The 12,287-nt window shown below is 24.6% G+C and overlaps 1 protein-coding gene across 1 annotated transcript; it reads right to left on the reverse strand.

Moving 5' to 3' along the window:
* Positions 1–1,945: 1,945 nt before the first annotated feature.
* On the reverse strand, positions 1,946–5,029 carry LOC124910238 (probable NAD(P)H dehydrogenase (quinone) FQR1-like 1). Its single transcript, XM_047450855.1, has 4 exons — positions 4,878–5,029; positions 3,538–3,631; positions 2,490–2,752; positions 1,946–2,399 (listed from the first exon to the last, which is right to left on the reverse strand). The coding sequence occupies exons 1-4, from the start codon at positions 4,898–4,900 to the stop codon at positions 2,165–2,167; spliced, it is 615 nt and encodes a 204-aa protein (XP_047306811.1). The 5' UTR covers positions 4,901–5,029; the 3' UTR covers positions 1,946–2,164.
* Positions 5,030–12,287: the final 7,258 nt, after the last annotated feature.

Raw genomic sequence — 12,287 nt, forward strand, 5'->3', positions numbered from 1 at the left:
TAAGTGAGCTAGTTGTACTAAGTGAGCTAGTTGTACAAGTACATACATCTAAGTGAGCTTTTTTCCATTTAAATATATATTTTAAATAAATAATAATTTAGTATTTTGATTTTTATGAATATTAAAGGCTAGTAGAATACGACTCATAATCATGACATATACTTTAACTTAATATGTTATAAAATATGTTATAAGTGTGAAGTGTCATTTAAATTCGTGATTTTCGATCTATTAGACACAATTCTTGTCACTTATTTTGATTAATGATTTGAATGAAATAATTATGCTAATTTACCTGTTTAAAAATAATCCTAAATAAAATCATCAACATGCCTTAATATCTTTAGTTTGATTACATTTAAAATAGTATGCCTTAAAAATGTCATAATTTAGTTGGAGCAACATCCATTGTGCTATCCTTAATGATTGTGTTTGCCCTAATTTTTTTTCATTATTAATAGATGTCTCAATATTTGTCACACCAACTTTGAAATTGCTTTATAAAATGATTACCTTATAAAAAGAGGTAAAAAAATATGAGTAGGATTATTACATGAGTAGAATCACAAAAACAATATTAATTATCTCCTAAGTGAGATAAGAAGGTACAATAATACCTTAATTTTTCATTAGTGCATTGGGAGGATGAAACATTTAACTTCTTTATATTTGAAATATTTGGGTTTTCCCAAAAATAAATTAAAATGTTTCTTGGGGTGGATGGCCCCATTATACATCCCCTCTTTGTGGTTTTCATTATGTTTATTTGTTATGGGCAAATAGAAAAAATAAAACTAAAAAATAAAACTTAATTTACTCTCTCCCTTTAAAATATGTATTGCTATTAAAATATCTTATAAAAAATTAATCATATACATACATTTTAACCATGTATATACCTTATTTTTTTTAAATAATGTGTCGACATCTATAAATACTATTAAATAACTCATATATATACTTTTTACATTGAGTTTATTAATATTATGAAACAGGATTTCAAAAACTCTAAAATTTTGATTTATATATATATATGAACAATATTTAATACAATTAGAAGTATGAATTCAGATTAATTTAAATAATTATATAAAATTTAGATCCTAATTAATTAAAATTTACATAATATACTAATAATGTTATTCTTTTACCTAATTAATTTTAAATGTCATAACTTTATGCCTCAATGTACGTAGAATTTGGTTAAAGTTTAAGTTAATTTATCATATTTTTAAACATGGATTCCATTTTGAATACATACTAACATTCTATATCCCTGTTTGAAATTTCAATATTTAAAAAATAATATATATAATTATATATATAAATAAATAAATGTTTTTTTATGCTTTTCATCCATTAGTCACATTTAGATGTTTCCCATTCAAAGTTTGATGGTATTTCTTCTGTCCATTGCTTTCATTTTTTATTTATTTTAATCTCTCCATATTTCATTGGGCAGGCCACTATAAATTATAAAACATCCATCTACCTTTATTTTATTTTATTCTACTCTTATTAAATTTAAATTTTAAATATAAATATAAATAATTATTTCCTTTTTATAATTTCAATTTAATTTAAAAAAATTTTAAACAAAATTCCTAAAAAAAAAACACTATCAAACCAGCCTGGGTTATTTAGATTTTTTTACTCAATACTCATATATCTTTGTTATATTTTTTTTCAACTATACAATAACTAAATTTATAATTTTAAATACTAAAATTGCAGTTGGTTTGATTTTAATTTTTTTTTAATTATTAAAAACTTACTTATTAATTTTTTTTTCAATCAATTCTATTCACCAACTAAAATACATTATAATAATTCTAACATTAAAAAAAATTATAAGATAAAGTTTTTCTTCTAAACATGATCCCAGTTCCAAATTAAAAATGGTGTTTTCAAATGAAGTAAGTATATATATATAGGAGGCAATAAGTTATAAAGACCAAATAACAACTATCATATATTCAATACCATTATTTTCTCACAAAATCCAAATACCCAAATCTGAAAATCACCATATTATACTTTTAGGAATAAAAGAAAAAACATCTTCAAATGACAGACAATTCAAACATAAAGCCAGTAAAATGTGCTAATATCAATGGACTTATTGAATAGAATACCAGATTATAAAAATGATAAACTGTTTAGTTTAAGCAGGAGCTCCTTTAAGTTTCTTGGTGATGGTTGCAATGTATTTCCCCTGATGGAAAGCCTGATCCAGCTCGAGTTTAGTTGGCTGCCTCGACCCATCTCCAGCAAATGTCCCTGCACCATAAGGGCTACCTCCTTTCACTTGTTCAAGCTCAAACATACCAGCCCCGAAAGTGTACCCAATTGGCACGAAGATCATTCCGTGATGAACCAGTTGAGTAATTGCAGTCAACCTAAAAAAAAAACATTATTCATTTATTCTATCAAACATGGGATTTTTTTCATTTTTTTAAAGAAAAGTTGAAAGGTTTGTTTATATTTACGGGGTTGTCTCTTGTCCTCCGCCTTGAGAGCCAGTGCTATAGAAGATTCCGGCAGGTTTGCCTGCAAGCTGCTGAGTTCTCCATAATCCACCAGTTCCATCAAGAAATGCTTTAAACTGTGAAGCCATCATACCAAATCTTGTTGGGAAACCGAAGATGAAACCATCAGCTTCAGCAAGATCAGCTGGGGCGATGATTGGTACATCACTCTTTGGAGGTGCACTCATCTTTGATAGAACCTCCTCTGAAAGTATTTCAGCAACCTAAATAACCAAAAAATATATATTTTGAAGACATAAACCTTTTGCAAGATTATAGCAATCAAAGAAGAATTGTGAGAAATGTATAACCTAATTTGAACACGATTATAACTATAAAGAATAAATCATCTACATAAGGCCCCATTAGAAAAATCTTGATACGAAAATTCTGAAACAAGGAAACTAAACTTAGTCAAAGACAAATTAAGAATTTTCTTGGTTGTTTATTATCTGGATCTGGATACAGAAACATAAATGATAAGTGTTTCCAAGTGTTTGGAGCGAGATAGGGATGTAACGATTTTGTTTGGTTTGAGAATTTACATGTTTTATTTTTAGTGATCATAATCTCCATCCTGAGAGGTTATCAAACATCATGTTCATGACTTCCATTTTTCTTCATTTCCCTTCCCTGATTTCTATTACTTTACTTGTATAGAAAGAAATTTCTTTGGCGATACTTTAACTTAAAAAAAATGACTGTTGAACATGTCATTAGTCAGAATATAAAACAAAGGTAAATTACAGTTGCAGTTAGGACTTTAATTAATTAGTGGAAAACAATTTATGACATGATAAGAATAGATATTTTTCTTTTTCATTTAGAAACAAGCAATAAATAAGATCCAGCTCAAAATCCTTCTTGGTCATGTTTTGATGCTAAAGACAGTTTACCTACTATCCCAAAATAGCACTAACTTGCTGTCATGGGAAAAATCACCCAATACATTTCTCTAATTTCAACATATACTATATAAAAGCTATCAGTTAGTTAAGATGTCATTTACCTGCCACAAGCTGGCTTCAACTCCTTCCACAGATTCAGCACCTTCCTTTATTTTCTCTGCCAGTTTCTCGACATGTCCATACATGGAGTAATACCTAAAACAGGGTTTAAAAGTCAACAATTGTAATAGACTTGTTCTTCTTCTCATATGATTAATAAACAAAATGGGAAGAAAACAAGAGACAGTATCTCTAAAGTTCAGTATTGAAGTAAAACGATGGTTTTTTCCATGAAGCAGCTTTAAAAAGTCAGACGATGATCACTTTTTTCTATCAGATATCTCATCCCACGTTTGGAAATAGAACTTAGTCAGTCACAGATTTAAATTTTTTGGCAGTTTCTCATTTGCATCTGAAATCCAGAAACAGAAAAAATGAAAATAAAGAGGGTCTAGAATGACTCGTGAATTGAAAGTTGAACCATGCGAACTATGATGAGGACACATTACTCCAAACCACATAATGGATAATTTGGTCAAATTTAGGTGCAGAACAAAATTGATGGCTAAAAAAATAGCAGGAAGCATACCACTTGTCAATAATAAAGCAAGTACATAAAGGATTCAGATTGATCGAAACACTTTGGTTTTCCCTTAAATGAAAAGAATCGCCTAATGACCACCATCATTAAACAAAAAGGAATCTCTTCCACCAGTGGGTAATTTGAGCTACTGCAAGTAGTTAGATGGGTGAACATAGCTATGGTTCTTATCGTAGTGGCCAGTCTGAGAAAATGATCAGAGGCATAGATACCCAACTCACAAAAATCCACTTGTGTTCCAATTAACTGTGTTCAGGGACATGATTCTATGCCTCCAATGATCTCAGTTTTAGGACTTATAAACTAGATAGATCTGTAATCCCATTAAGATTTCAGAAAACCAATATATTAAGACATCAGATCAATGCAGGTCCAGAATGAATTTTATTTTCTGTCATGAGAACTTGTACAATTATTCATTTGAACTAATGCAATTCACATACATTTCGAGCTATCCAAGACAATCAAACAAATTGTTTCCTGGTCTTTCAGGAACAAATCAGTACAGTCCACTAACTATTAACATACCCTTCAGCAAAAGGGTATATGAAGAAAGAAACATAATTAAGAAAATGCACCAAGACTCAATCGGTTCGTTCAAAAAAAAATATGGAATTTCAATCATCCTGCATTTCAATCATCAATTCTTGTCAATATTATCAAACTACAGCAGAAATGAAGTGTATCTTAAAGATCTAGCAATTAGGAACAGAATTAACCAATAAAGGCGTATAAGATAACACATTAGAATCCAAACACAATTGACTTGTGAAGAAATAGATAGATAGATCGGAGTCTTACACAATATACACTTTGGTAGCCATCAAATCAAGTCTATCGGGAACTCGGACTTCACTTCAGGGTCTATCTATCTATCAATTGATCGCTATCTCTCAGATCTCTCAATCTCACCACCAATCGCGCAACGTTGACGATTGAACTGCGTTCTTCAGCCTACTTTTATAGTGATGAAACTCCTGGAGATCTCTTCTGGTAGTGGCCACGCTGGTGGTAGTTGAATCAAAATTATTCATCAAAATATCCTTAAAGTTCTGTATAATATTCATATTTACCTTCAAACTTATCTATCATTTGATTTATTTTACTCTATTTACTATTTATAGAAAAGTGACGAGGAAGGAAGGAAATTTGGGAGAATGAATTACGTGTTACTATATTTGAAAAAAAAAAAAAAAGTGTAGAGAGAAAAAATTTATTATTTTTTAAGCCACGTCATTTTCTCTCAAATTCTTTTTTCAATCATTTCTTTTACTTATAAAGATATATGTCAATGTGAAATTGAGATTTTCATTGGGTCAATTGTAATTCAAACATTTTCTTTTTAAATTAGTGCTCATTATTGTTAAATTATACCAAATAAAATTGTGTCTTAACGGTTTCAAACAAACTTGTTGTTAACTTATTATCTACTACTTGACATTTATAAATAAAAAATAAAAAATACATTTAACTAATTTAACTATCAAATTTAAAAAAAATAAAAGTTTTGAATATTAAATTTTAAAAAATTTGTAGTTAAAACACTAGTTTATTCGATAATTAAATTAGTATGAATATTTATTTATTTATTTATAAATGTAACAAATAAACTGATCCATAATTCATGGAATATTATATATTTTTAATTTCATATTAATTAAGGCCTTGTCATATTAGTTATTGAGATTATTTTTAAATAGTTCATTCTATTATTAAATGTACACCTATAATATATATCATTGAATTATTTCTTCTAGAATTTATATATTTAGATTATTTCTAAGAGGTTGTTGATGTAGGGTTACTTCAAGATTATTTTAAAGAAAAAAAAGTCTTTTACTGTAAAAAGGGTAGGTTGGGTATTTGGGTAAAATGATTCAAATATTTTTATTCTTATTTTTAAGTATTATAAAGTAAGCTAATTTGGTACTTTAGCTAAAGATTTGAGTTATTTGGATTAACTACAGGTTAGTTTGATTTAACTTAAGCTTATTTTCGATATGATCTTAACTTGTATGTTTGATTCAGCTTATATGCCCATTTTATTTATTTATTTATATTTATAATATATTATTTAATAATTAATATTATATATTAATAAATTATTTAAATTAAAAAATATTATATATTTGTAAATAAATTATATTAATATATTATTTTTATAAATTTTTGTTAATATATTATTTTAAATATTAATAAATAACTTAAATTAAAAAATAATATATTTTTAAATAAATGATATGAATGTATATTATTTTTATAAATATATAATTTCAAATATATTTAATATAAATATGATATAAAAAATATATAAATATAAATAAAAAATAAAAAATATATTTAAATGTATATTTTTTTATTATAATAATTTTATATAAATATATAGAATAGACGAGAGAAAATGAATAAAATGATTAGAGAGATATTAAATTGATGAGAGAATGAATAAAATGATTAAAAATGAATGAAATAGATGAGAAAGAATAAATAAAAAATATTTAAAATTGATGAGAGAGAAAAAGAGATTATAATCTGATATTATAATCTTAAACGCCGAGGTAGAGAGAAATTTGAGTTTACAGGCAAAAGTGTGTTTAATTCTAATTTTTGGCGTGAACTTATTACGCAGACGCCAATAAGCTGTTTATTACGCAGACGCCAATAAGCTGCTTATTAACTCCGAATCAAACGTGCCGCCCTACGTATCAAACAAGTTGGACATAGTCAAATTAATTATATTTTTTTTTTATTCAAGATTCAAATTATTAATTAATGTCTTCACATTATTTATTTAAAATTATTTTTAAATAACTCGTTATCTATTAATGGTCAAATCTACAGTTATATTATACATCATTGAATTATTTTATTCTAGAATTAATTGACTTATTTGAGACTATTTTAAGAGATATCAGATGTAGGGTTAATTCAAGATTATTTGAAAATTGATATTTAATGTAAGAGCTATCAAATCTACAGTTATATTATTGAAATCATCAATAAAGTAGAAGAATAATACATTTTATTTACAAAATAAATTATAACTATATTTTTCTTAAATAACTTAGATTATTTATATTTATGTAAAACAAAATTATTTATAAATAACTTTTTTATTATTAACAATATATATAAAATATTATTTATCTATAAATATTTTAAATAAAATTAATATTATTCAAATCTAATTAATTTAAAATTTATTTTAGTTGGTAAAAATTAAGTTTAATCTTAAACTTAATATTAATATAGATTTTATTTCCTCGAAATTTATTTAACCCCTCAATTGACCCTTATCTTGTGACTCATACTTTTTCATATGTATTTGTATTCCCTCGTCAAACCACACCAATCTTAGTCGACCTCAATTAATGACACATCTATTATATCTCATCAAACTCAACCACTACCTCCAATTGACTATCATCTTGTGACTCACACTTTTTTATATACCTCTTTATCTTCTCGGCAAATCACCCACTGACCTTAATCTTGTGACTCACACATTGTCATATGCCTCTATCCATCGACAAATCACTCACCAATCTTAGTCAACTTTTCTTTTACTCTCACTTCGACAAATCAACAACCAATCCCAATTGATCACACACCTCTTATCCACCGTCAAATCAACCACTAACTACCACCCAACATCCATCTCGTGACTTCACACTTTCAAATACTCGTCAAACCAACCATTAATTTTAACCTCACACTCGACAAACCACTCACCACCCGACCTCCATCTCGTGACCTCACACTTTTAAATACTCGCCAAACTAACCACTAATTCCGACCTCACACTCGACAAACTACCCACCACCCGACCTCCATCTCATAACCACACACTTTCAAATGCTCGTCATACAAACCATTAATTCCGACCTCACTCTCGACAAACTACTCGACCTTCATCTCGTAACCTCTCACTTTCAAATACTCGTTAAATCAACCACTAATTCTGACCTAACACTTTCAATTTGAATGTTTTGAGATTTGAACCCTAGTCTTAAATATGAAATGTGAACACTTAAATCGTTAGACCACTTATGATTATTGAAATAATATATATATAGATATAATTATTGATAATACAATTTATATTTTATATTATTAGTGTGAGAAAAAATATAAGATAAAATATATTTATAGTCTAGAATGCATTCTTAAAGATTTGCATTTTTGGAATTCGAACCTTGGTCGAAATATGAATACTTTAATTGTTAGTCACTTGATATTTTTGAAATAAATTTTATTATTTTGTATATATATATATATTTTATATTTTATTACTAATTAGTTAATTTTATTTTAATCAAAAATTATTTATACTCATTAATAAAATATTATATATATATATATATATATATATATATATATATATATATATATATATATATGTTAATATTTGATGAGAGAAAAAATGTATGATAAAAAATAAAATGTATTTATATAAAATTAATGTTGAAAAATAATATAATATATATATATATATAAATAAAAGGTAACTAAATTTAATATATATAATAAAAAAATATATTTATAATTGTTTATATATATCAATTATGAAGGTATATGTATTTATATAAAAAAAAATTGTTTATATATATAAATAAAATAAATATATAATATATATATGAAGGTAGTTGCATTTATAACAAAAAAAAAAAATTGTTTATATATATATATATATATATATATATATATATATATAATAAATATAAAAATTATGAAGGTAGTTACATTTATAATAAACAAATTGTTTATATATATATATATATATATAAATAAAATAAATATAAAAATTATAAAAGTAGGTGCATTTATAAAAAAAACAATTGTTTATATATATATATATATATATATATATATATATATATATATATATATATATATATATATATAAATAAAATAAATATAAAATGATGAAAGTAGGTGCATTTATAAAAAAAATTATATATATATATTAAATAAAATAAATATAAAAACTATAGTGTTATTATATATATAATTATTAATAATACAATATATATATTATATTATTAGTGAGAAAAAAATATAAGATAAAATATATTTATAGTCAAGAATGCATTCTTAAAAATTTGTAGGTTTTGAAATTCGAATCTTAGTTTTAAGAATGGGTTAGACCACTTGAGATTTTTAAATTAATTTTATTATGTTGTGTATGTATATATGTTTTGTATTTTATTATTAAATAGTTAATTTTATATTAATTAAAAAATTATTTATACTTATAAAGAAAATATTATATATATATATATAATATGTAATATATGGAGGTGCATCTATAAAAAAAAAAAATGGTTTATATATATATATATATATATATATATATAAATTATGAAGGTATGTGCATTTAAAATATATATATATATATATATAATAAAATAAATATAAAAATTATAAAGGTAAGTACATTTATAACAATATATATATATAATAATAAATATAAAATTATTAAGGTAAGTATATTTATAAAAAAAAAAATTGTTTAGTATATAAATAAAATAAATATAAGAATTATAAAGCTAGATGTATTTATAAAAAAAAATTATTTATATCTTGAATTAATATTAATAACTTTTTAGATAATATATGATAAGGAAATATATATATATATATATATATTATATAATATTTATATACGGTAAGGAACAAAATTTAATTAAGAAATAGAGAATAGGAGAGAAGAGAGGTAAAATATTTGATGACGTGAATTAATACGATGCATTGTTGACTTTAAATATATATATATATAACCCAAATCAAACAAGGTAAAAAATACTAAAATAACCTTGAACTTCTAAACTAGATACTGTAAATTTAAAGTAAAGTAGTATAAACATAAATGAGATATTTATTTCAAACCAACTATTAATTTGAAGTACATGCATGATAGAAATATGTGATCAATGTTTACCTTAAATAGAAGTTAGGGTTATTTGTTCTTTTTTGTATGATCGAGATTTATTTATGGGACTAGCATTACTCCATTTAAATCAGAACGTTATTAAGAAAATATTAGATATTGTTAATTTTACGATATTTTGTTTCATGAGATTAGAAATGAGCAAACATAAACAAATTATTCTTAAAGAGGTTTAGAAATTTTGCTTAACTTATACAACACTACATATAGAGAGAAAAGAGAGATTATTCATGATTTGGAATGCATAGGAAAAATGTGAAAAGTTTGATGGGGTCAAGTGGTAGGAGGAGAATAGAAGGGACTGCATGCTCTTACCTAATCATGACATATTTACTATCACGCCCCTCACCCATCATTTTTTTTATAAGGAAAAAAAAAGAAGACAAAAGGCTAATGGAGAAGTCTCTAGTTTAATCTCTTAATTACAAACTTAAATAATAATAATAATAATGTACTCTAGATCTACTAATATTAAATAGTTAAATGAACTAATTTACAATTAATTTTTTACTCTAATTGATTGCAGATGATACATGCATCAATCATCATGCTTGAAATGATTGGTTTTGAGTGTTGACTAGAGCAATAAGTCCAATTTTCACGAGCTATCAGTGGGTCGGGTTTGGGTATATAATTAACCTGGGTTAGGATAGGGAATTTGCATAGAATTAAAACACACTTGTTTGGGATCATTGGATGGATTCAGAAGTTTAAGTTGAGGTTGGCTTGAACAAAATTTTAAAAAAATATATAAATAAAACAAGTAGATGAAGGTAGTTTTTTTTTTTAACTATTTTTGATAATTAGAAAAATAAATAAAAAATTAAATTTAAAAAAAAATTAAAAGTTATGTCACTTTTTTTTTCGGAATGGACACATCAACTCTAACTCTAACGTATATCCATCTCACAAAACTCGTCTTAATAGATCAAATGTTTTGGATCGAATTCTTACTGAAAATGTAAAAAATAAAAATGAGTGTCATAAATGTGTGAGAATATATTAATCTTCTAAAACAAAATAAAATAATTTAAAGCTAGTATGATATTTAATTATATATATAATAATAATAATAATAATACTAATAATAATAATTAAATATAAATTACTTAAATTATCGGGTTAAAACATGTGGTTAATTTGAATTTTGCTGTAAGAGTAAATGAGTACGTATAGGTAAAATGTGGGTAACAATTCCTTTTTCATTTCTTTCTACGTTAACATTTTAAAAATTAATAAATTTTAAGAATAAAAAATTAATTTAATTATATTAAAATAATAAGAGTTCTTTAATAATATTTTTTAATAAATAAATATTTATTATATATATATATTAATAATTCTACACCATTTTTTAAAATTATATATTTTTTATTCTTTTTTTCCTTCCACTCTTTAACTAATAAATAAAATATTAACAATTCAAGAATTAATCAATTTTAAGAATAAAAATTAATTTAATTTTTGCGATATATTTAAATAAAATAAATAATTATTTTTGATTATTTGTCTACAATTTATATTTAAGCGGATAAATAATATTTTTTATACTGAAAAATAGTTAAAATTTAATTAATCTTTTTTGATTATTTATCTACATTTTATATTTAACACAAAATAATAAATAATATTTTTTATATTGAAAAAATAATTTTAGCTTATTAATAAAAAGATCTAATATTATTTATGAATTTTATAAAAGAAAACCAAAATTTTACTAGTTACAAAATATAACAACATGCATACACAAAATTATAAATAAAACACATCAATCATAAATGACCTAATAGTTAAAGTGATCATCTTCCACACTCGAGACAAGAGTTTGAATCCTTGTAAATGCAAATTTAAGTAAATTATATGTGTGGATGAGGGGCCGGTAACAAATGAGATATTTATAGTTAAAATATATGAATCATTTATTTGATTGACCAAAGTATGAGGTAATGAGGTTAAAACTTGATTGAGATTAATGGTTAGTTTACCGAGAGATAAGAAGCGTGTGAACGTGTGATTGAGATTGGTGGATGATTTGATGAGAAATAAAATGTTGATAACAAAGGATCGTGATGTCATGCGATTAGAGGTTGATTGATATTGAGGTGTGGTTTGCCGAGAAATAAAAGACCGATGAGACTAGAGAGGTCAAATGAGATTAATGGTTGATTTGCCGAGGGATAAGAGATCGATAACAATGTGACGAAAATATAGACGTTAATTGAGATATTGGTGGTTGATTTGTCAAGGGATAAGATGTCGAT

The sequence above is a fragment of the Impatiens glandulifera genome, chromosome 7 (genome assembly GCF_907164915.1).
Source record: "Impatiens glandulifera chromosome 7, dImpGla2.1, whole genome shotgun sequence".
Taxonomy (NCBI): domain Eukaryota; kingdom Viridiplantae; phylum Streptophyta; class Magnoliopsida; order Ericales; family Balsaminaceae; genus Impatiens; species Impatiens glandulifera.